Consider the following 26606-nt stretch of genomic DNA (forward strand, 5'->3'; position numbering starts at 1 on the left):
TACAAACCAATAGCTATATGCAAGGCTTGGTATCTAAAACATACTGTGGCTGGGAAACATCTGGAATGGAATCAGAGAATTCCTGACTCAAATGAAAATTGTGACTATCAATGCACCTGTTGCATACATTTGCAGGACAGATCCAGTTCTCTAATTTATGCAAATAATGAAGAGGAAGTGAGATTTAAAAAAGGGGTTACAGAAATAAAAATTTATTTTGAACCGCTGTCTGGGAAAGTTTAAAAAAAGAGGATTCTTTCAAGATGATAGATTTAGAAGAGATTGTGTCTTACTTCCTTTATTAAAAAGAGAGTTGCCTGTTCTCGGCCAGTCAGTTCTGAGGATGGACACAGTTGTGATCAGCTGTTCAAATATCTGTAGGCTTTGTGGCTTGTGGCTGCTGCAGGGATACAGCCAGGTCAACACAGGCTGCCAGATATTGCCATCTGGTTGATTTTGTGTAAAATAAGTCATGCCACACTCAATTAGTATCAATCAGCATCCCCAATCTGTGTGGTTTTCTCAGAAAAATTAGGCAGGGATGGAAGTCACCTTTGCTGGGAATCTTGGCAGGAAGAACAGACATGGAATAAGTCTGGACACCAAATTACACTCTCATCACATAAACCTACATTAGAAAATATGTTGAGAAGCAGTGAGGCCTGAGTGGGAAGGCAGGCTCAGCTGTCACCTCTGCTGTCCCCAACCTGTGGTTACACAGAGCACAGGAGGTTCCAAGACTGCTTAGTCCTGTGCTTTCCCCCACTGCTGAATTGAGGCACAGAAGGATGATATTCCTGTCACAGTGGTGCTGCAGGATGAATGAGAGCCCTCTCGTGTATTGTACAGAGGGGTTGCCCTCTGTGAGGCTGGAAAATCTGTCTTGCATTTCGAGGACTGAGGATTGGCTCACGTTTGGTTTGTACCATTGCCTTTAAATAGTAACACTATTGTAATTTTACTTCAGAATTATTATAAAGCAGTAATTTTTATAACCTACACATGCAGGTTTTAATGCAGCACCAAACATGAGCCAGTTTGTCCTTGCAGTTTTATGTATATTCTTTACATGAGTGAATATGAGCATGAGAGCTGTTATTAGAGTCATGACAATCTTTTACTTCCTGTGAGATGGAACATTCTTTTTCTGTATATCCTGAACATATTCTTATCAAACATTTACTGGATATTCTGATAGTATTTCTCAAAGATCACACAGTATTTGGAGTTAAGTGTTGAGGTCCTGTGGTGGATTCTGGTACTGGATTATTTTTGTCTTAAGTCAGACCCATAACATGAAAAAAACTCAAATGCTTCCTCAGCTTCAATTCAGCTCTTGGCTCCTTTTTAAAGAAATGAGAGGTGTTTTTCTGTTTTCTGAGAAATAAGATGATCCTTCACACACTAATTCATTCCACTTAGGTCATAATGATTGTTTCAGTCTGTCAGTTCTTTTGAAGGCTTTGGAATTGTTTTTCTTACACCATTAGAGTTCCAAAGTGTCTATGCAGACAGGTTATTAGCAAACAAAATAAATGTTTTAGACTCATGGCTCCTCTTGGAAGGGAGCAAAGTATCAAAGTGAGGTAATGTGAGCTGTAACAGGCTGCAAGGAGAAAGGAAGCACAAAAGAACAGCAGGGAAATTGTAGAATGAGGCGGTTGAATAATTAATGTAAATAGGCTAATTGCTAATGTGAAATGAGCTTTCTTATTGTTTTACAACACATTGTCCTTCTTGACTGCTTTTTAACTGGAAGCTATATTCTAAAGATTTGGCACGTTCTGAAGATAGAAGGCAGCAATTTTTCTTGGCAGGTAAGGCAGACATTTAGAATGAGAGATAATAAAAAACATGTGAGCACAAAGAGGAAACAGGTGTGGTGTGCTAACAGTTTCACTGACACAAACAGGTCAGGTACAGAGCCCAGACAGTAACAGGGTTTATTAAAAATAATATTTTTTTAAAAAGAGGATTTTCAAGTTTATCAGGCAGTTCTTGACATAAGTGAAGAATATTGAGCAACTTTTTCAGAGAGTTTACTCCCAGGTGAATTTACTGAAAAAATATTGAAAATCAAATACCTTTACATTTTCAAGACCTCTTCCCCTTTCACTTAAAACCCTTTTAAGATTTTCTTCTCCATCTGCTACTGTTAGAGCATGCCATTGTGAGCAATTATGATTTTGCTCAGTAAGCCATCATGGTAGCTTACAGTGTTTGCCTGTATTTTTTCACTACAGTTCTGTCTCCACTTTGAGCTGCTCTGTGTGTGAGTACATTTCTCTGTTACTGCAGCTCCTTCAGGCTTTATCACATTGCATAAAACAAAGAGAGGTGTGTCTGGACAGAAAGCTCTGCTGTTAGTGCTTAGATATGAAAAATAATTTAAAAAATCATGTGATATAAGAGCAAGAGTTATTTGGAAGAAATCATATGTGAAGACATAAAGTCACATTTTACACAGAATGAGGAGTGTTACACACAAGTAAAAAGCCCAAAGGTTGCTTATAGTAAGACTGGAAGGAATTCTGATTATTAGATGGTGACCAAAGCAAATGCAGAAGGCTTTATTCATCTGTCCAGCAGCCTGAATCTGAGCAGTGTACCCTTTTCCAGGTACTGTGGTCTGGTCCTTACCTGCTGGACCATGATTTCTCCTTCTAGTGGCATTGTGGATGTGTCTGTTGGAGTTTATCCATGCACAAGGCACTTTTAGATATCAGTCACTACCAGCACAAGATATTCAGCTCATACTGTGCACCTTCAAGTGCTGTGTCTGTCTGTTTCCTGATCACCCCCTCTAGCATACCACAGGTATCCTGTGCAGAACCTTGTTAGTCCTGGATGAATTGCTCATATCCTGCTCATTGTTATCTATATCTGAGTGTCCATCAGCCATGCCTGCAGCTCTTGTTCCTTTGCCTGCATGCTTACAAGAATGTGCCTTCTCCTTCACAGGCTTCTGTATGTTTTTTCATCAGCTTACGACAGACTGAGTTATATTTATTATTTTATCTATTTAAAGCCCAGCAAAGACTTGCAGACCTGAGGTCAGTAAATTTCCCTGATTTCCCAGAAGCTGGATGCCTTATTGGTCCTTCTTCTTGCTCTGCTAAGCATTGAACCTGCAGTCCTATTGATCCAGCCTCAAGGGAAAAGATTACAAGTTATTAGTTTGACAGCTCCTCTGAAGTAATACTATTTTCCTGCTAAGCAAAGAAAACTCTCTCAAACAGAGTACCAGCAGGTATTGTGTGTAGCCATGCAGGGGGGAAAGTGAGGGCCTGAGAGAGAATGTGTTGTTGGTTTAGCTTAATTCCAGTTCACCCAGTTAGAAGCAGATCAGGACACTTGAACTGCTTTCCCTGCAGGAGGCAAACAGTAGGAGATGGTAGAGAAAGGAAGAGAAGGGATTTCTGTGACTGAGGCAACCAACCTGTGTGTGTCACTGCACTGTGTGCTGCTGGCATGGAGGCAGAATGGGGTGGAGTGAGGGAGACAGAAATTTGCCTTTGCCTTGCAAATATTAAGGGAATGACAGCTTCTTCCCTTTTCAATTTCAGAAAGGTCAGTTCTTCCCTCTTTTCCTGGCCTTTCAGTGAATGGGATTGTCAAATCACAAACTCACGACTCTTTTGAAAAGCTCCAAAAGAGCAAGTTGGCACACTGATTGGCATTGGCTTTGACTGCTTCAAATCCTAGCTCTCTATCCAAGATTAACATCCAGAATAAAATACACAAGAGTTCTCAATCCACAGTGGAGAGGACTGAGATCTAAATTATATGTAATTCCATGGCCATTCTGCCAGTGCTGCTACCACTGCTTCTCACAATTAAACACAGCATGGATCTTTAATGAGTGCATGTGGCTATTATAAATTCATTCCAATATGCTTGATAAATGTAATCTTTTCAACTTGAGGTGTGCTATAAACATTTATAGATACTCAATCCAAAGTACAAGAAAGTATTAGCTCATTAGTCATGGGACAGAATTCCCTCTCCTGTTTTCTCTCTTAACCATGCTGCTGTTTACAGGGTGGTGACAGAAGTTTTGAGAACCTAGATAGATAGTGGGAGGAACAAATTATTCTGCACAGTTGCTGTATGAGTGGAGTTCCTTTATCATGTTTCATTAATGAAATTTACTGTAAATGAAAGACAATTAATTCCAGACTTTGGATTCAAAAATTTAGTAAAAATTTGTGCCTGGTTCTGTTTATCACTTTTTTTGAGATGAAGTTGGTTCCTCCACTGAAGTAATTTCTCTTTCTGAGTAGTGGTTTCAAACCCCTCATTCAGATTCTCCTGCTGTGAGTTTGAGCCTAGCTGCTAGCTCACTCACCTCAGCTCTACTGCTGGTAGGAAATGAGGCAATTTAGTGCCTGGTTTTGGGTGGCTTAACTGAGAACTGTGTCAGACCCCAGGGGATGTCCAGAACTGGGTCAGTGGTAGAGCTGCACACGGGTCCTACACTGCCACTTGTTAGGTGTGAAGTTTTTACTATCCTAATGTTGTTCTCATTTGACTTTCAACAGTGCTTCAGTGTCTGGCTCACTTTATTGAGTGATTAAAGGTAACTTTTCCCCCTGAGGAACAGTACAAGAAATCAATGCTCAAGAATGCTGCAAGCAGCTAGAAAGCACTGTAATTAACAAAGCTAGCCTAAGGTTCCCAAATCTAGCCAAGTGTGGGAGAAGAAAAATTAGTTATCAATATTATGCCTACATTTACTTTTCTTTGAGCTAGATAAAGAAGTACAGTTTCTTAAGCAGTTACAGAAAATGCTATGTAGAAATCTATCTGGACCTGCTGCTTTAATTTGAATATGGGAAATTACTCCAGATATACCATGATTTAAATTTGTACCCCTTTTAGCAATAAAGGTTCTAATAATTACTTGATTAAAAAAACATGTAGAATGATTTCTTATGAGACCAGTGATGTCATCTGGAAGCTTCTCACAGTTAAAAATAGATTTCAGATTGCTGATGTACATAGAAAATAAATGCATTCTTAAACATTACACAAAGGGAATATATTTAAGGAAAAAAACATTTTCCTTCACCTGGGAGAAAAGCATGTAAAGCAAAGAACAGTATATTTTCTGCCTAGTTATCTGTTGAAACATTAGGCTGTAAAATTTGAATTTTCCAGGGCTCCATGTCAACTGTGGCTTTTGTTTTTCTCCTCCTTTTGAGTGAGCTCTGCTGACATTGTGATTTACTAGTACACTTGTCATTTAAGTTTATGGAAAATGTGTCTTGACAGCTTCTTCAACACCCTTGAGATTGTAGCATTCTAGGTGAGCTGTAAGATATATGTGCTTTTAAAGATCATTGTGAGCATGTGTTTCTGGTTATACAATCAGGATTTTGTACTTTTTGGATCTATTAATTCAATTATAGAAAGGACAAGGACTCATCAGTAATTTTTGATTGTGGGCTATATTTTTTGTTTTAAACTGAGGGCTTCCTTATTAGATAAAAGCAAACTGAGAATGCATTCCATTACTTTTCTTCTGTCTAATTAATGGCCAAGAAGGGTATCAGTAAAACCTCCTGGAAGGCTTCCTTGCCTTGTACTCACACACTGCTGTGGTGACTGCAGAGCCAGTTGCACCATGTGACTGCCTTTATCAGCTGGTATCTACTCAGGGTATTCATGAGAAGCTATAAACCGTGGGCCAAATCTGTGGCACTAGTCTAGGTTCTTCCTGAAATTCAGAGTTTCACCTGGGGTCACGCAGCAACCCTCAGCTGTGTCATGAGGCACATAGAAAGACAACACACGGAGAAATGGCCCCAGGATCTAAAAGCCAACTCTTGCTTCTTGAAGTCAAACTAGAGGTCTAAAGAATTCTGTTGGATGCAAGAAGCCAAACCTAACTTCCATGTAGTCATGTAAAAAGCATAGATACATCAATAAAAATCAGTATCAATATGTAAGGGCCAGTGAAAAACATTAGCAACTCTAGCAAGTTAGCAGCTTGTCAGAGGCTGTAGTGTAATATTTTGTTTACTACCATGTAACTCAATTATCTTCTAGACATTGCAGTGTTTGTTCATTGGGCAAATGCTTTTACAATGAGACTACTGAATTAAGTTTTATTCATAATGCATTCTCTGTGTACTGAATAGCAAATCAGTATTAGCATAAATAAAGCATTTAAACTAGCAGTGTAGCAGGAGGGCTCCCAAAGAAGGCTGAACATTCATAATTCTCAAAAAACAATCACCAGCCTAGGTATCACCTCTCTGTTATTAATCAGTAGAGTAACAAAACCTTTCCTAGCCACGTGTATTTTGTGTTACACTATTCAAGACATTTGTTCACAGCAATTTGACATGTGAATAAACCTTACTAAGCATGGATGTCTGTGGAGAGCTTTGGGATTCAGTTTACACACAAGCAGATTTTGAATATCTAAGAGTCATTATGCATGTCAACATTTTACTTTGCTCTTTCATTGAAGTCATTGTGAAGCTTGTTTGTTTCAGGTAGAGCAGCAGGTTAATTGCCTTTATGGATAGTAATTGAAGAATTCATTCAGAGATGCATCATACAGAAAATTATTTCAATCCATCTGCCAGTCTAAAGCCAATGCAGTTTTCTTCCTCTTGGTAAAGACTAACATGGTAACTTTTCTTCAGTGTTCTGAAATGTGTTTTCATTCAGTACATCTCATTTATTTCAAGATTTTTCCTAAATAAGACTAGGATATATTTCCTGTTTGCCTGAAGATATAGTCTGTATTTTGGTTGTGTTGTTACATCCAAGTAAAACATGTGAAACCTCTGACATTGAGTTCAGTTTCTAAGTCTGAATTTGAAGTGTTGGGATTTATCTTAATTCAACACAATCATGAAAAACTGGAATATATATTGAAAAGGTTCTTAAATATTCTTTGTTTTTATAATAAAACATTCTATTGCTTTTATACAAGACATATAAAAAAGCTTTATAACAATGTGGAGAAGGAAAGAATGCCTGAGAATGACCTTTTTCTAAAATTATTTTCCTATTTTTCAAGAGATGAGCTTGAGAAAGTGGCACTCTTGTTTTCTCTGAGTTTTGGACCCTAAGAATTGCAGGCTTTTTATAATTTGGCTCATGACTGAATGCACTGCTTTTCCCTCCAGTTTTTAGTTGTTGTTTTTTTGTTTTTACCTTTTGTGTGTTTTTGTGTGAGTGGGTTTTTATTTTGTTTTGGTGGGTTTTTTAATGCTTAGTGGAGATGACATGATAAAGGCAGAAATACTCATAAAATGGAGTGTTACAGACACATCTGCTTTGCTTTTGTTTGCCTTTTTATAGTTTGTGTCATATGGTCACAATGATTTCAGAGTATTCTTATCCATTTTTCTGCTTTTCACTTGGCTTGATGAAATTTGCCAGTAGCTTCCTATTACCTAAGAAATTAATTTCTTTTCTGCATTTAGAAAATACAGTTACTCTCTTTCCTAGCCATTTACAGCTATGGCAATAGTGGCACAGGGAACTGCACTAGGACTTAATGTTGCTGTCTTGTTAATTTTGATAGAAAATCAGAGCATATTACAGTTCTAAGTAATTTATTGCTATTATTATTAGAAAGCTTTTTGGCAGCTGTTTGTCTCAGCCCAGTCTGTGTGGACATGGGCCTGATTTTTTAATTCTTCTTTATTTTCTGTACTTAATTACATGATGGGAAAATGGGTATAATGGGTCAAAACCTGCCTCAGGATAAATGGCTGCACAGTATACAAGGCGAAGAAGTCTAATCAGGCCCAAGCTGTTTTGCCAGAGTTTATGCTGATTTATTATATAATTTATTCAGGATAATATCAGCCACAGGGTAGATATTATGAAATCCATGGGTGTTGAATTAAATCCCGTTTTTCTCTACAAGTGGTATACTCATGCAAATGGTGGGGTAATGTCCTGCTTTTGGCTGGGATGGAGTTCTTTTGTTCTTAGCCCACAGCAGCCTTTCTAAATAAATGCTCATTATTTACTGTGTCTTCTATATATCTGTAAATGTGGCTGTGTTTTTTGAACAGGTTACACAAAGAAGCCAGTCTGCATTGCAAACTTAAATGTTTGTGTGCCTAAGCAACCAAGTATTCATAATTCAGAAGCATCAAAAATAATTTATGTATCAATACTCCTAATGAAAAAAATATATATTTGGTGTCAGTATATAGTATTTTTCTTATGTCAAAATTATTTGAAGACAAAAAGAAGCATCTTACTTATTAAGAAACATCAATATATTAAATGTGTAGTGCAGAAGCAGAACCTGGTGCTAAAATAAGTAAATATATCCATTAGCATTTAATTTTTAAAATAATGATTATGGATTTACGTGTCCTGTAAAGTATTCCACACGTCAGTCAGCAATGCTTATTTCGGAGATAGTAAAATATGTAGCTGTTTTAAAAGACTGCACAGCTGAAGTTTTGTGCTTGACTTGTCTTTCTTGAGATTAAACACCTATAGATTTGCAAGTACAAGTATTTCTTCTGACATTGTTTTTAAAAGAAAATCCTCGTGGTTAAATGTGCGTATAGCCTTGAGAGAAGGAAGATGCCACAAGTAAATAAAAATCAAAGGAGACAGGTTTTATTCCAAAACAATCCCTGAGACTGACAGTAGTTTTAACACTTGGAGTTTTTCACCCTTGTCTTCCACTTGCAGGCAGTGGGAAATGGTAACATCTCCACGCACTGAGTGAGCAGTGGGTTGGGTTCCAAATGCAGCTTGCACAGCAAGGCAGGGAACTGGCACTCAGTCCTCATCGTGGTGCCTTCAGCGGGTGAAGTGTTCAGTGACTGCTGAGTTTGAATTGCAAAGAATTTCTGCTTTTACATATTTCTTTAAATTGTTTTTTAAAGGAGCCTTTGATTCCAGAAAGAATTACCCCAAGCTTCACAAACTTTCCTTATTCTCTGTGTATTCAGAACTGTGCCCCCATGCCCCTACTGCAACTGCCTATCAGCCAGTGCTGGGCTCTGAGATCTCTGCAGGAAGGCCATCCCAGCTGAGGCTACCTGGCAGCAGTGCTGCTCCATGCACTGTTCTTGCCTTTGGTACACGTGCTCCCCATGGCAATGAGAGTCACCTGGCAATGTTGCCTTGGAATGAGTTGTACAAAGCCAGGAAGGTTCTACTAAAAGACTACTTTAATTCTTCTACTTTAATTTTTCTACTTCTACTTTTCTCCTTTATTTCCTTTTTGCAGAAAGTAAACAAGAATCGCGCTGTGAGCTTTGTTTTGTTTTGTGCAATTGGTTTGGTAAAAGCTCAGTCTTTCATGTTTGTTCATGTCTGTGTTTCCCTCAGAAGTATTTAGGAGAAACAAGAGCCTAATGATGGCTAGAGTTTTGAAAACATAAATAGGTCCCAAGAGGGCTTTTCCTCTTTCCTCTTCTTGCACGTATCAGTTTTCTCATCTTTTCCCTTGATTTAGATCTGATTTGCATACTAGAAGGTTTTTCTCTCTCATTTTCAAACTCGGTAAACTTTGAGAATTTAGATGAGCAGTAACAAGGTGAGTAATGTAAACAAGCAAAATGCTTGCAAAAGATGACCACAAACTCCACAAATTTCCTGTTTCTTGCTTCCAAGACCAAGACTGAATAAATGAAACATTCTGTCTGCCTGGAGAAAGGATGATGAATACTGCCCACTAACCTTTTTAAAAAAACTGTCCCACTCTTCAATTTGCACACAAAACACAGTATCAGTGACTATTGTACCACGACAGAGGTGTTTCAGTTTACTGAGCAAGGATCAGAGCATAAATCAGTTTCTTTGCTCTGGGTTTATTATACTCCCCTGTACGATTTCTAGCCCTGTCAGGTTTTAGTTAGATATTTGTGTGCTTTACTGATTAAGCAAATTTCAATGTTTCAGTACATAATAGAAATAAAAATTCCATCTCATCTGTATTGTAAGGAGGTGAATGCATCCTACAGGAATAATATTTGTAACAAAATTCCCTACTTGGATTAGTGTACTGATATTTTCTCAAGTTTGAAGACATCCTCATGCATATATTTATTTCCCATCCTACTTACATGGCAGGTAATGGCAGGTATCTATAACAGAGTGTAGAACATTTATACAGGCCTGGAAGTATTTGCTGATTTAAAAACCCAACCAACAAAAGCAAAACCAAAACCCCAATCTTCCTGTTGTTGATCTTCCATTGAGTTCACTAGAACATTGAGGCATCTGACTTTGGAACACAACTGTTCCAACAGTGAACACAGTACAAAATGAAATATTCTTGACCCATACTTTCTGACAAGTTACTGATCATACATACTAAATTACACACAGGATTTTAGCTTAAGAAGCCACTGAAATTGAATGGTTAACTGTTCCATCTTTTAGCATAAGCTTCTTTTCAGAAGCTATTTAGACAAGAAGAGAAAACTCACAAAAATTAAAGGGTAGTAGCAGAGATTTAATGCCAGGATTTCAGGTCAGAAGAGCCTATATCTAAAGCAAAAATGTTTTTTTAAAAAAAAAAAAAAAATATATGTATATATACATATATGTATATATATATGAGATAAAAGGTTAAAAGTATTTTGTGCTATATTTTTCTTCTGATACATGACAATAATGTAAAAAGAGAAGAGAGAGATTAACTTGTTTTCCTCCCAGCTAATGCATTCTATAGGCTGTTCTAAAAAGAAGGAAGAGAAACCAAGACAAGGTTTTGAGGAGACATTAACAGAAAAATTTACAGCTCTATTATACACTGGAATAGTCAGACAAGTAATGCCAACACCTGTCTTTTATGTGCTGCACTGCTTGCTAGTGAATAAGGTGTAAATGTTTTGACGGGGTATAAAGGGTTTTTACAGTATTTGATAGTTGGATGTAGAATGAACTCTGAAGGAGACAATTAAGAGGTATATTTTCTGCAGAGTGCATAGGGAATTAACTGTGAGCTGTACTGGCAACAATGGATATAACACACCCAATTTTCTGTAAACCTGAAGAAAAATACTCTTTATTACTGCATTATTCATTTAGATGGAATTTTTTAAGATTCCCAGGGGAGTAAGGCATCTATTCCTTTCAGAATTTCAGTAGGTTTTTAATTGCTTTAGAGAGTCTTATTCTTAGGGAGTTAAGAAATCTTCTGAGGACTGAGTTTGCTTTATTCTAAGAACTGCTGTATCTTGACAAAACAGGGAGATGAATACACATTGGAAAAAAAAAAAAACAAACCGACCAATAAAAAAAAAAACTGAAAAAAAAACCTTTTAAAAACTCCACCCAAAACAAAACCAGTCCTATATATTTTTATCTGTGATACTTTTCCTTGAATTTCTCCTGTATGGAGATTCAAGATATGCATCAAGTCTTCAAGAAGAGCTCATTTAGCACATGATGGATTATCAAGGTGCCTCATCCTTGCCTAAAGGGATCTCTTGCCATCAGAAATACATTATTCCTCTGGGCCTTGGTTTGCTATATGTGTCTATGCATAGCCCAGGGCATAGTTCCTATAGTGAGCAAGGCACACTGGAGAGTTGGCTGAATCTCACTGAGGTGTTGCTTCCCAATTCTGCATACGCCTGAGAAGTGCCAGGGTGGTTACAAAGGAGAGGAATGGTGAAGAATGGCTAATGGGCTCCTGCTCACCTTTCCCCAGCACAGAATTATCTCTATGTGAGGTTTGTTCCTGCATGCTCAACTCCTGAAATTGTGCAGAAGAGGTGGTGAGTGTGGAGCAGAGAAAACTTTCTCCAGAGGCTCCCTAGAGAGTCCCACTTTGCTTTGCCAATGTAGCTTAGAGAAGGCTGGCCCCATACTGGCCCCTGAGTCCCAACAGAACTCATCTGTGAGTATATTCTAATATGTGTTTTACCTGTTGATTTCTAAATACAACCCAGCTTTATCGACCAGTGCAGTTCTATGGAGACAGGAAAGTTTTATTTACACATACTTATGTTTTGCTTTTTGTGACCTTAAATACTACTAGTTACTAGGACTCAGATTACCAACCTGCAGCACAGCATGAAAAAGCTGCATTCTTACTAGCTGTAAATAACAAAAGCATTACATAGGAATTCAGAACCCCTTTGCTCTTGGGTTCTTGCCATGGCATTTCAAGACAGAGTTTTGAAAACAAACAAAACAACAAAAAATTCCCCCCAAACCTCAGCAGATCTACCCATCATTGAGCTGTTTTTTTGTTTGAGTTTTTTATTGAATTTTTGTTGTTTTGTTATTTGTTGTTTTTATTTTTTTACTAAGCTTGACCATTTATTTCAATGTCTAAATGGAAACAGAACTCTTTTGAAGATCTAGTCCCATGTGAGTTTGTTCTGCCTTAACAGCAGATGGTGAATAGCTTCAACAGCTTTGTTTCTATTACCAGATGTCTTTGATTTACCCCCTTCCTTTGCTTTCTGGCCTTTATTGCTTCTATTCTGAAATAGCAGAGGCAGAGCTATTGTTACCTCTCAGCTCTAGCTTTTCCCACACAATACTATTGATCTCTTCTTGTGGCATCATTCAAAAAAGTATTGTGACTAAAAGGAATAAGAGGGTGAAACCTCTTCAATAGCAGTACACCGTAAGATCCTATTGCTGCAAATATTTGTGCATGTATTTAGTTGTGCATGCTACTCCTGCTGGAAACACCAGAGAAATGACAGTGTATGACTTCTATTTGTATATATTAATCATTAAAGGTAGAATGATCTTTTTATGTATACATGACTATTATATGTGGTACTTTAGACCCTTTGTTATTTTTTGACTCTTTCAGTTGCAGCACAGTCCATAAACCACTGTACTGATAACAGTGTTCTTTAAATTCTGTGCGACATTGGCAGTCTCAAGGATGACATAAAGTATTCAGTCAAGACATCACCCTGCTGTAGATTAATTGTGACCTTCCCAATGAACAAGCAAAACTATATTCAGTCAGTTTCAGAGTCCAAGTATAGACTTGCACCTGTGGAAGAGAATTGAAAAAGTCAACCTGAGGAAACTTGCTTTGAGTGATACTTTTCCTTGAGAGTATAAACCATAACTGCTCTAGTTCTTCCACTGCAGGGAAGCCGCTACTTCATCTTCCCTGATTTTATGCTTTTGGTCTTTCTGAGTGGCTGAAGGAGCTGGGTTTTTCACCCAGAGATGGTAGCTAGTGTCATGCATTTGAGTGTTTGTTTCAAGTTTTTACAATCCACCTTATTGTGGAACCTCAAAAAGGTCAGACCTTTTCTAAGTTTTAGTTCCCCAGTTTCAGTTTTCATCTTACCTTGTATTGGCTCCTCATGAGCATCTTCTGAGGGCTGTGGAAGCTCTGCCCCCCTCCATGAGGTTCTCAGAGTGTTCTCAGAAGCTGCTCTTGCTTCTCCTGGCAGTGGTTTATGTTAACGCTGCCATGTTAACACTGCCTGTCAGCTCCTCTGAAACCACACTGGCTGCACTTGGATCAATCCCTTCTGAGTTTCTGTTTACTTCTCTGATTATTTCCTTCAAAACTGATTGCCTTCATTCAGATTTTGGCCCCAGGCAGGTTTGATCTTTACTTCCAACTGCATGATTTTTTAAAGTCATAGTGAAGTAAGGAGAAAAACATATAATGTATTATCCTCTCACTAAACCACAACTTTTGATTCAAAATGCCCAAGACCCAAAACTCTGTTCTAAACAAAGTTATTTCCTAGGTTCTATAGTGGAGTTTTTTTTCCTGAAATTTACTTCAGCTTTTTTCTTTTTTTCATTGTGAAGTGTAATCCAACTTTTGACTTTCAAATTAAGTCTTGAAGAGAAGTTGATTTGGAAATTTTTGGAAAAAATTTGCGATTGGGGACTTTTTTATTCTAAATGCTATATTTAGGGTAGTATGTCTACCTAGCTTAGTTTTTCAGTTTGAAAAAATGGAAGGGTTTGTCTGATGCTGGGCAAACTGCTCCTTCTCCCCTATGGCCATTTTATCACTATGTTTCAAATGACATATATTCTTATATAGTCATATCTTTTCTGATTAGATCCGCCTGTATAATTGAACAAATATAGTCCCAAATATAGTCCTCCTATTCAGGAGTTGTCTGCTAATTCCTCATAATTCCTGTGTTTATTTACTACTTACACTTGCTCTCAGTGTAATGTGTTTTTATGACCTTTAGCATGTGAATCATTCATGTAATGATTGCCAGGCATATTTGTACTCCTTGGGCTTTGATCTAATCCTATTGAAAACAAAGAAGATGCTGGTATTGCCTTCTCTCTGTTTTGGATCCTGATTAGTGACCTACAACACTCTGGTTAGATGTCTTCAGTTGTATTAACAGAATGGTCTCTTTCTTCTGCATTTGTTACATGTGAATATTCATAATTGTTCATCAAATCAATTTTGCACAAGCTAGAAAGCTTTTCATAATGGCTGTGAAAGCACTTTTGCCATGAATTCTGTCATTACATTGTTCTCATTTATTCCTGCCAGTATTTGTAGCACTTTTTCTGAGTAAGACCTCATGCACTGGAGTGTTTGAGATCAAGCTGATGGAAAAAATACAAAAAGAGAAAATATCAGCTCAACAAATAGCTTGTATTGCAAAATGGTAAATGAGAGCTTCTGGGCTGTGTTTGTACCTGCTGTCCCTCTAACCTTAGCTGGCCTCTTGGCATATGCACATATATTATAATATTCATGTATTATATACAATATTTATTTTATATATATGTGTGTGTATTAAAATATATTGACCATTAAAGACTAAATTATCATTTTATGTGGACATGACTATTACATGTGGTACTTTAGAGTCTTGGTAGGTCACAGCAAAGGGTGTGATGTTACTTTATCTGTATAATCGTGAAAAAATAATTTTAGACTTCTATTACATTGTCTGTCTTGATGGCAAAATTTATCAGCCTTGAGTTTATGCTTGGTGTGGCATTTTTGCAACAAATACATACATACATCTTGAGTTTCACTCAAGGATGTATGTAGGATAACCCTGAAAGTAGAGTGGGAAGCTGAGGTGTCATTGCAGAATAGCACTTTCTACTGCTGAGGCTCCTGTAAACTTGGAAGGCAGCATTAGGATTTCTTAGCTGGGCTCATAAAACTAATATTGAACTCACCACTTTTCACATGAGATTAATACATCCTAAATGTTAGGATGTTCTTTTTCCTGTTTGAAAGATTGGTGGCAGTAAACAGAACATAATTACAACAAAAATGTTAATATGTGCCTATCATCATCTAAAACTTGTCCTGTATTTTAAAAATGAAGCTGTTAGTTAGGAACATGTCAGTTGATGATGAATCTTCTATGATTTGAAATAACTGTCTTAGAAAATGTTATTCTCTCTGCTAAGAATCCAAGCTGCTAATATATATAAGCATCAAAAACTGGACTGGGCTTTCCCCTTTTTTAATCTTTTTAAGAGATTAGCAAGAATGAGAGTGAAGGGAAATTAGTTTTCAAAGCATCAGTGGTTTCTATTCAATATAATATGTGTCATTAATATCCTAACTAGCACAGATAAGAGCATTTGTGATTCCATACCTCATATTGGAGCCTTGGGAAACCAAAGACTCTTGATTTTAGTTAAAACAATTTTAAATGTAGGCGTTTCACAGATTTTGTCTATCTTTCTACAATCATCTCAGGAGTGAACAGTGCCACTCTTTTTCCAATTGTCTTGAGAACAGGATAATGTTTTTTAAAGGGTAGAGGGAAACTTTCATTGCTGTAATAACCACCCTCTGAAGAATTGAACCGGAGAAAAATAAAATAACTGGGAGGCAAGGAGAGGGAGGAGATGGTAGGGAGAGATGGTTTCTTGTGAGCTATTAACAGAATCAGGACAGTAAAAGGGAAGAGAGTGGCTGGCTGATAATTTATTACGCCATCTTTAGCAGAAAAGAGAATTAAAACAAAAACAGAGCTTGGCTTTGAGCAATGCGGCATTTCTTACCTACTCAATGATATGAAGTGCCCAGAACACAACTAAGGTCTGGCAAAGAAGATGGCATTGTGTGGAAGCCTCCAGGGTTTTAGCTCCACTGTTGAGAGTTGAGAGCAGGTGAACAGATTGTTTGCCATTAAACTAATCAATGCTAAATGAATTTCATATTATATGCCTGATAGTGATTTAAACCCTAGAAATATCCTAATAGTGTCCACTGTATAATACAATGATTTCTTTTTTTTTTTATAACTCACTTTGTTTTACAAATTCTCTATTCACCAAGGCTGAATTGTCTAGTTTACCTCATTCCCTGTCAGGGCTGCATAACAATTCTGGCACTGCTTGGAGAAGAGGTAGTTATAACAACACCCTCTTCCTGTCTCAAAAGTTATCAGCATGCCTTCAATCTGGAACTACAGTGTAAATACTGATTTATGGTAATTAATGTAGTATTTGCTGGTGATGGCACTGTTTATCCTTTCCTGCCATTAAATGCTCTGAGATTGGTAGTGTGGCTCATCTACATTTATTTCCAGCAGAGATTTGTCAAGGAAGTAGCCATTATAATCACTAATATCACATTTCATGCATACTTAAATTAGGCCAGTTTGAGAGAAGACTGGGTTAACAGATACTGTGATTTCAGAATCAGTTTTTGTGTAATTCTTGGGTACCTGGTATTGGGATATGGTGGTGCAACTTCCCATAATACATTTCCCATAATATCATATGGATTCATATTGGTACTGTCTTTTCATTTGAACAGAGTTCAAAAAAAATTAATAATTCATCTTGGAACACCTCCAATAAAAGTATTTTTAATTTTGGAAAGTGCATCAATTGACAGTGTTGCTGAGCAGTTACTTGCTGTTTCTAAACAAATACTTATGTTTGGACTACCTGTTTTACATGTCTGGTGCAAAGATGATGCAATATCCTTCATAAAAGAGAAATGGGTGTCATTCAGCAGACTACATATGTGTACATTTCTTCTTAGTACTAGGGTATTATCAAGGGGACCTTGACCCCCATTGAGACTCAGCCCTTTGTCACTACACCAAGTAAAATTGTAAAAGAAATTCATATTCTCAAAGTAGACAAAAATTGAAAGAAGGAGATGTTTTTCTACCTTTCCAAATATCACACAGGGCTTGCTTTTAGTACCCAGACCTCCTCAGTCCCTTCCTATGTCTCCCAGATGCATAATTTTCCTTAAGGACTTAATTAGAACATTCCAAACTTTCAGATAAACCCTTCACTGTGCAAATCCCTGTGATAATCCCTGAACTATGTTTGTTATTACACTGAAACAATGTGGCTTCATGGAACTCTCTCTAGGACAAGTGTAGGTTTCTAGGATGACAAGCAGTTCCATTAAATATTACATGCATTGTTTGGAGAAAGTTATCCCCACAGAGAGTAACTCTGGAACATGTACATACATTATTTACTGACGTATGTGCCATGTTCACACTCAGAATGGCCTAATTCAACATCTGCTCCTGATGAGAGTGAGCATCTGGTGTTTCACAGATAATTGAGACATGAGCTGACTGTCCTCTAGGCCGACCAGACAGACTGGAACCAGGCTCTCTGGGTGGATGGTAAGACCTGGTTCAGTGCCAGGTGTAATTCTGATCACACCTTTGTTATGGGTTAGGATTAGAATAGGTTTTATCTTTTATAACCTCTATGCAAGCAGAAGTACCAGCAACTTCAGTGTTGTGCCCCAGAATCAGAAGAAACAAGAGAGATGAAGATTTTTCAAATACAAAAGAATAAAATGGGAAAGTTTTTGAAACTCTACTCCCATTAAACCTTTCCCTCCAATTTACCTATATGCATCTATGCACGTGTATGTGTGTGGATTTACAACAGCAGAGAAAAGCTTTTTCTCCTGGCACTTGCTTTACATTCCTTCTGTAGGCCATATAATGCAGTTATAAGACATCAGTGTCTGCAGAACTGCAATTTAATTGCAAATATCAGCAATGCATTGCAAATTCAAGCTGCAATGCCTAGCTATGCTAGTCTGCTTAAATGACAGCTTGTCCAGAATTTGCTGGTTTGATAGGCCAGTTGCATTTATTTATCCTTTGAAAAAGAAGTAAGGATGGGAAAAAGCAAGTCTTAATCATCAATTTAAAAAGCATATCCCACCAGACTCCATCAAAACGCTTACAGCTATCCTTCAGAAGCAAACAGCATAAACATTGTCTCCATCTCCTCCTAGAAACATTCCAGCACTCAGAAGTTACACCATTGTGATTTCACTTCTGTTCAGTGTTTGGTGCATTTGATTGCCTCTGGCAGACCAGTTGCCTGCATAACCATGGGGTTTTTTCTGGCCAGGCATTATCAGCCGTCAGGAAGCAGAGGAGCTGTTGATGAATAAATCTGAAGGCGCGTTCCTGGTGCGAGTCAGTGAGAAAATCTGGGGCTACGCCTTGTCCTACCGCCAGCAGAACGGCTTCAAGCACTTCCTGGTGGATGCTTCGGGGGATTTCTACAGCTTCCTGGGGGTGGACCCAAACCGACACCCAACGCTCACAGACCTGATTGATTTTCACAAGGTAACACTTGCTAGGTGGAGATCAATAGCTGAGTGGAATGGATTAATAATTTAATGAGCAGCCATGTAGCTTGAAACCATGCTGGAAAATAGGAATGACCACAGTGGGAAAGAATATTGTACACTAAGCCCAGCTGTAACATTCATCCTTCTGTTGCAGTGAATCAGAAGGCTTTTCCCCTTCTTTCAAATGCTCCAGTATGTACTTGTGTCCCTTTATACAGTGTGTACTCTCCTTGGCTACAAATGGCCTAATAAGGGCTGACAGATGTAACGCTTTCTGAGCCTTTTGGCTGTGGAAAATTGGATTTGAAATACCATAGAAAGGCCTTTCAATGAAATTTCAGCATTTTTCTACCTTTGATGTGAGGGCTGTAATGTGCAAAAGCAAGAGAGTGTGACACTGCACTAAAGAAGGGAACATGGAGGGGCTCTCTTTTAGGGGTATATTAAGGGTCACTTCTTATTACCCAAAACAATCTTGCAAGAGGAATTTACTATTCGACTTTAGATGGGTTTGAATTACTTTAACTCTAGGTTCTGTTTCTTGTTGCCAGACTGTAACTAAGTAGTAGCACTGTTTCTGAAAGCATAAATTGTTTTCATCTGGCATCTCCCTATCTTCATCAGTTTTAATTCTCTTTTTTTCTTAGCTACCCTTATAGTTCCTCTTCATCCTTTCTTTTCTAGTTCCCCATCCTATTTTATCTTTTTCTCACACTTGTCTCAGAGTAATTCTATAAATTTTTTGCTCCTCCTTTTCTTCACAGCTTTTAATTTTTTAAGTATTCAGTCTCAGGTTATTTTTCTTCTAAATTCCCTGTCTTTTAAATCTTGCTTTTATCTCACTTGTTTTGCAGTATCTGTTTAGTGTTGCCTTAGTGTCCCCTCAGAGATCACTATGATATTAAATGTCCACAAATTATATTTCTACATGGGGAAATGGTAGGTGTCACATTTGACTAAAATATATGTTCTCCCCTAATTTAAATAAAATCTTTCTCGGTGGCCACCTTGGAAGCTCCAATCCCTGACACCCTTCTTGTATGCAATGTCCTTCTGGCCAATTTGGGTTAACCAACTGGGCTGTATCCCCTCCTAGCTCTTCTTTATTCCCAGCCTACCCTACAAGCAGGGCCTGAGTGGGGAAAAGAGAAAGCTGTGCAAGCAGTGATCAGCAATAGCCAAAACCGTAGTGTGTTATCAACGCAGTTTTAGCCACAAATTGAAAACACGATGTCTCAATGGAGCACAGGCAGCTATGAAGTTCCATCCCAGCCAGCCAGCCCCAGTGCACCTGGAAAGAGACTAACCAGGGCTTTGGCAGGGAAAGAAAAGCAGATGCAGATTATCAGGTGTTAGATGTGGAACCTCTGGCTAATGTAGTTTCCCCTCTGCCCCTGGTGATGGCGACAACCAATTCCAGCCATCTGTGCTCCAGCCATGTTCCTATATTTTCATCACAGCTCACGTTAGGCAATCTCTGTATTAGGAACACATCTATTTACAGACACCAGTAGAGCACTTGTCAGAAGCAGAATGGCTTTTAGTTCCTGCCATTTAATAAAAGGAAAAAACTTGCTTAGGTGTCCCATGATAAGAATTAATAGCTGCCCCAGTAGTAAGCCTATGAGGGAAACCAGTTCAGCTTTAATGCCAACACACAGTTCTATTTTCCCTGTCCAGCTTATGGCTGTATTAAAACTGGTACCTTTGGCAATCACCTCAAGAGGTATTTTATCCTGTCTGTCACTTGGTTTTCTTAGAGGCTTTTCTGCCTGCCCTCTCTGGTGAAGTACACCGTCAATTGTCCCAAAGCCTCCTGGTAACCCCAAGCAATCTGTATATGACTGGTTGTACTGTGGGCACATTTTCCCTTGCAGCTATTGCTATACTTTGGAAAAGGTGCTGCTTTCCTCATGACTATTTTTAGCAAGAGTATACTTCCCCACCCCAGAGGTTGCATGGAATTTTTTTAAGGGCCTGAGGAGGGCTGGCGTAACTAATTTTTTACTTGCTTGTACTGATTGACTTCATTTTGTTTCATTTTGATTGAAAAACTGGGAGGTCACTCAAACAACTCAGCTGGCAGACACAAGGGGGTGGTAGCCATTAGCTGGAAGAACAAACCTTATAGAATGTGGTGTCAATGTGCATCTTCTGTACGTAGGTGCTGTGAGTACAGACTGCCTTTTCCTACCAAGGGCAATGTCTTTCACCTTGCTGTCATCAGTCAGAAAGCTGTTACTGTTGTGTGTGAGCTCACTAAACACTGAGCTCCTGCTCAGTCTGCCTGGGGGTAGCAGCATGGAAGACTGGCATGGTAAATCTGTCTGTTCAATTAACCCATGAGAATACCCTCTATAAGCATCTGTAGGTGACTTCCTAAATAGTGCAGCAACTTACAAGTAGTACAAATCAGAGTCTCTTGGATGTGCTGATTTCACTGCTTGATAATAGCACAAGTTGCTACCAGCATAAATAACACAAACAGAGCATGAAGAAAATGATTAACCTGTAAAATCCTTTTGCTGGTCTGTAATTATTTTATCAAGTGTTTATCTATAGTTGCTAGCCAGTTACAGAGGAATTATGGCCTTCATTGCTGTACTTAGAAGGTAGATGCAGTTTATATCTTTGATATTTTAATTGGTTTTATCATTCCAGGAAGAAATCATCACGTCCTCAGGTGGGGAGCTACTCCTGGAGCCATGTGGACAGCAGAAGAATCCACCAGACTACAGCCCTTTATTTGAATAACTGATCCAGAACCAACAGGAATGCATTCTGGATAGCTGTAGTAATAGATAGTTACAAAAGTAAACAATGGAAGTAGTTAACCCACTTTGAAAGCCACTGGTCTTGTGGCCAAAAAGTATCCTCATTAGGAGGCCTAAAATATTTCTGGTTTGAATCTGAATTATCAACATCATTTTTCATACTGCTAGCACTTGAAAGGTGAGAACTTACCAGCAAATTGCAAAAGAGGACTACTTCCAAAAAAATTTTCAAGGGGTTGTAGCCAATTGCACAGAATGCTAAGTTCCTGTCCTAATTTTCTCATGTTTTATACTGCAAGAAGCATGGGCAGGAGCCATTCACAGAGCACTGTATGAGGTATCAGTGTTGGTGAACAGATTCTGTGTTCCAAAGCAAGGTTTGACAGTTTCTGCTGACAATTTCATTACCCAGTGGTGCACTTTGATGACAAGAGAAGCAGCTTCAAACATCCCTGTGAAGTTTGTGATTGTGTATGTAATCACGTGTAGTTTGAAAATTGCCATTATGCTTTTGAATTCAGGCCTACAAAGTTCCCCACAGCAGAGACAAAGGTCAAACACATTTTATTTACATTTTCATGAAGCCCCACAGCCTTGGAAGGAACTTTTCTCCTGTACAGGAAGTGGTCAGTTTATTCTAAAGGAAACTGATTTGCTGCAATTCTCTCACTGGCCTTGTCCTGCTTTCCACTTTTAGATGTGCGAGAGACACAGTGGATATTGCTAGCTTTACTTTGCTGTAGGACTGGGTATTTTCCTTTTCTGAGTTATGAGAAAAGGTGGGGCTGGTATATTTATATATAGAAAAGGTAAAGCTAATTACATTGTCATCATGCTATGTTATGTGTTAAACCAAGATGCACACAATGTGTTCCTGATCCATTTACTATAAATATTAACCCTATGAAAATTGAACAGAAGCCTAGATCTGTGGGGCAGTTGCTTAGTGCTTGGACTAGAAAAATAATAAAATCTCATCACAGTACACATAGGAAAGGCACACTGAGTATATTTCTATGAGCTACTGCTTTGGGCAGTCTCTGAGCCCTGTGGGGTTCTATTCAAAATCCAGGTGAGACCTCTCCTGAAACTCCTGTCTCCTGAGCCCTTTCTCCTCAAACAGTCATTTGACTCTTGATTCACTGTTACCTTCTGTACTCTGTTTGATCTAGATGGTAAAGTCAACCAGGAAAAGAAACTTGTCTTATCCAAGCCAATAAAGCCCACTAAACATTTCAGGTGCTACGACAGTAAATATTTGTGGTGGTAATAACAGTATTTTTTTATAATTAATTTTATGGCTAGCTCATATTAAAGTACAGATTTTTGTACACAGGCTTCATTCTTGGTCAGGAACCTTTTCTTCTGTTGACATTGGGTTTTGTGTGATTTAATCCACCAATGTTTGTGGCCCATGAAAAGAAAATGCTATTGTACTTCCCACAGAGAGAGCTGGGCAGATTCTGTACTAATCACTTGGCACACTGGCTCAGGAGGTTTTAAATGGTTACTGTTAGCACCTCAGAACAAAGCAAGTCAGGACACAGCAAATAAGCAAAAAAGATCTGCTTTCTCTGAGAAAAACAGCTCTGCACTTTCTCCCTCCTTCAGAGGCATCTCAAGAACCACCTCAGCCTCAGGTTATTCACAGCTGCACAATTTTTTCATGGAACAATTCGACCTTTATTTAAAGGACAATGGAAAAAGACCTTTAAAATGATAAAAAATATAAGTATCCACAGACATACCTCTGAGGTCAGAAAGCAGTAGGTGACTGTGCAGGATTAGACACCTAGGGGTCATTACAGACCAGTCTTTTGCCTTTATGCACTGAAGAAAATCCCCCAAAAAACCAAGAACAACAATAAAAAAACCCCAGGAAATGCTACTTTTTCTCTGGAAAAGGTACTAGGTATGCTAGAAGACATGCAAATTCCAAAGTTTTCGGAAGATTACTCAACACAATGCTGTGAATGTTTATAGAAGAATACTGAAGAACTTGTTCCACATGCAATTCACATTCAGAAGCTGATAACAATACTGCTATTTATTTCTAGTGACACAGTTCCCAGCAACTGTTTGTGTTTTGTTTAGCATTAGGAAGGCCTGGAAATAATAGCTCTTTAGCTTATGTGGCCTCTTGCGATGTAATTAACATTATTTTCACTTCAGAGCACATTTCCTAATTCTAATTTTCTAATTTTTTGTCTGTCATCAATTTCTCACTCTGTTTCACCTAGCTTTAAAATAAGGTCCTTCTAAGTTCCCTTGCAAAAGGTATTACTTGGAATACTGCAATTTCTCCTGAGAGTTTTACTCCACTAATAAATGGCAGAATTCACAAGTAAAGGAATTGCTTGTTTTTTCTCCCTTAAGCCCCACAGAAATAATAAAAAGTATTCAGCCAATTCATAGAGTTACCAAGAAAGAAATCTAAACAATATAAAACCAGAAGCAGCTGCAATTAAATACTGTGCACTTGGCTGAAGATAAGTTTTGAAGGAAACAAAAGGAGATCATAGCTAGCAGGAACTAAGAACAGCTTTCCTTGGTAGAGATGTGCAGCTGTTGCCAATATACTTGAGTGAAGTACAGGTGTGGAAATGTTTTCTAAGTTAACAGGAGCTTCTTGTTGCCTAAGGGGGCAACAAGACAATAAGGGGACTATGAAAATGTAGCCCAGTTAGTAGGAAGAAGAGGAGATAAAGCAGTGAAGGAGTAAATATGGAAAATTAGGAAAATAAGAAAGAGGAAAATGTGCATATCCTGTTCTTTAGAAAGCATTTTGGATTTTTGCTGCTCTGGGAGGAAGATCAGGCACTGCTACCTCTTTTTCTCTCTGCAAGTGTGGAAGCTTTCAGCTTTGAGCTAAATCTACCTTGGAGGTAGATTTGGCACCCTTGAATCTGTAAGAGCTGGGCTGGTCTGTGCTGCAGCCTTGAATGCTTCCCTCTGTTGCCTCTCCATGTAGTGCTGCCTGCAGCTGTTCCTCACTGGCTGAAAAAGTGTCCTGGTGCTGCCATTTCCTTGGCTGCCAGGGGGAGATTTAGCTCATCCCCTTGGGGCCTTCCAGTCTTGCTGCCAGACTTGTTTTCCTGGTGGTAACTATCGGTAAGTCATAAGAGGGGTGTGTTATGGAATTTCCTTACAAGATTCCCTGTCAATGTTTCTTGCTGATGCAGCCACCAGGAGTTCACTGAGAGGTCTGCTTTGGTAATTGTGTTTCATAAAGAAAAATGCCACAGCAGTAAGGTAAACTTTTAAACATTAAAATGAATTAACTTTTCTCATATCTGTTTCACACCAATAAAATATGGCACGCAAGGTCCAAAGCTTGTTTGCAGGTTTCTTTGAAAAAAGCATCTCTTGAGGATTTATTCTTGCTTCTTCACAGATCCACAGATTCATCTGTTCTTTTGAATTTTGTTTTAATCTGTTATTGTACACAGACATCTCCAATTTAATATTGCCCTCTTCTCTAAAAAAGAACAAAAACCAAGTAAAGAAATTGACAATAATCATGGATGAGATTTCCAAGGCTACTCAAAGAAAGTAGATGCCAGTCTAACTCTTGTAATTAATGGAATAATGATGTAGTATGAGTTTTTGCATACTAGTTTTATAATAGATATCCTGGATTATTCTTTTAGGTACTAAATCCCTATTGTTCTGAACAAACCCTAAGATAAATAAAATAACACCTCCCTCAAGAAGGAGATACCTAAAAATTGTTTTTAACACAGAGATTCATTTTCAGACTGAGTAGCAACTATTTCAAAAAACCAGATTCAGAGGGAGAATTTCCACTAGAATTCAGTTACCTTGAATAAAATTAAACCTATTTCTTGGCTGAGGTGAGGCAGTATTAATACACTGACTACGTAAAAGACTTCATTTTTGTATGAACTAGGAATGCACTTCTGCTCAGACTTCTCTTAAAACACCAGACACCTGAATATTGAGCATTAATGAAGTTATACCACATTTCACTGCAGTCTAAATTCTTCCATTTACCACAACACAAACCTGCTGGACTGTGGTTTTTTACAGTGGGAGAAGCTTTTCTCTTTCTATTAATAAATTTCTTTCCATAATTTACAGGTCAGAGCTTTTTTTTCAACAATTTTCAAGGACTGGCTTTCTTTTATGTCTTGTTGTGGCTTTGCTTTGAGATTCATTTTTCCCTTCCCAAGAGGATGGGGTAAGTGACCTCTCTGAAATGTGTCCCTGGCCAGGCTATCAATTGCAGAATGAGGTGTTTGCACTTGACCAGATGCTTGCTTTGTGTTTCCTGAGATGAATCTCCTGGATACATACTGTCAGATGATAATGATGCGTAATTGATTTTTATAGCTAATTTCTTGCCATGCAAGTGCTGTGTGAAAGCATCTCTTCAAATATTTGTTTACTGCTAGTGATTAATCCTGTAGCTTGTATATTTACATGATGGCCCGTAGCTAATGCAAATTTTCTACTAGGCTGGAGCCTTCAATGCATTTGGGTTCTTCTCTCTTGGAATTTCTTCCAGTAGTTTTAAATGAAGGTAACATTTTATGGTGTCTTTATTATACAACAAAAAGTGACTTTTCTTATGGAAGAGAAATAACTTCAAAAGAGACTGGACATTTAGTTTGGTCCTATTTGTGTCCTTGTGATGGATGTACAAAGAAAACACTTGGCATGTTAATGTCTCCTTTAAAGTTTAGCTGCCATTTCTCCCCCATTCTCAGTTTTAATGAGAACTGTGGGCAGGACAAGGTCCCAAGCTCACAAGTCACAGAGAGAAAAGAGAGGAGACAGGACTGGTTTATTCCATACAGGTTTTCATATAACAGCAGGCAAAGCTTGGATTAAGTACTTCCTGAGATGCACAGGTTTTCTTGCTTACCATTCAAACTAGTGTGGTCACTACTTTTCCCTCACACAACAGCAACAGCAAGCAATTCCTAGTGGTAAGAAAAAAGCCCAAAGTTGTTCAGTAAGTAACATTACACTGCCCCAGGAATGATACAGATGGAGTGTGGATCAAGAACACAGTGAAGACATATTTTGTTTATGGGTGTGTAGAATGGGAGTGATTGCAAATTCTTGTTTGGTAGAAGTTAATTCTTTTAATGATTGTTGTCATTAATGGTCAATGCATGTGAAGATGTGGCAAGTGTAATGCACCTTCCATTCCACAAGCTGGTAGAGCATGGACTGCCTGAAAGGAAAATCAGACATAGTTGTCTTAGACAAACGTTACTAAGTATTCTTGTAGTTTATTTGGGGCAGAAAATTGTAAAATGTATAATGCATATCAGGATTTA

General features: G+C 38.2%; 1 protein-coding gene across 2 annotated transcripts in view; it reads left to right on the forward strand.

The window, feature by feature from the left end:
• Positions 1-21519, forward strand: part of SH2D4B (SH2 domain containing 4B) — a 56161-nt gene extending 34642 nt beyond the window's left edge. For both annotated transcript variants that reach the window (XM_054277211.1, XM_054277212.1), the window contains exons 7-8: positions 18298-18518; positions 21185-21519. In XM_054277211.1, the coding sequence (XP_054133186.1) occupies positions 18298-18518; positions 21185-21277 (314 nt within the window). In that variant the 3' untranslated portion in view covers positions 21278-21519. The remainder of the gene's footprint in view (positions 1-18297; positions 18519-21184) is intronic.
• The last annotated feature ends 5087 nt before the right edge of the window (positions 21520-26606 follow it).

This window comes from Melozone crissalis, unplaced genomic scaffold (assembly GCF_028551555.1).
Source record: "Melozone crissalis strain CALT ecotype California unplaced genomic scaffold, PUWL_Pcris_2 ptg000019l_1, whole genome shotgun sequence".
NCBI classification, from domain to species: Eukaryota; Metazoa; Chordata; class Aves; order Passeriformes; family Passerellidae; genus Melozone; species Melozone crissalis.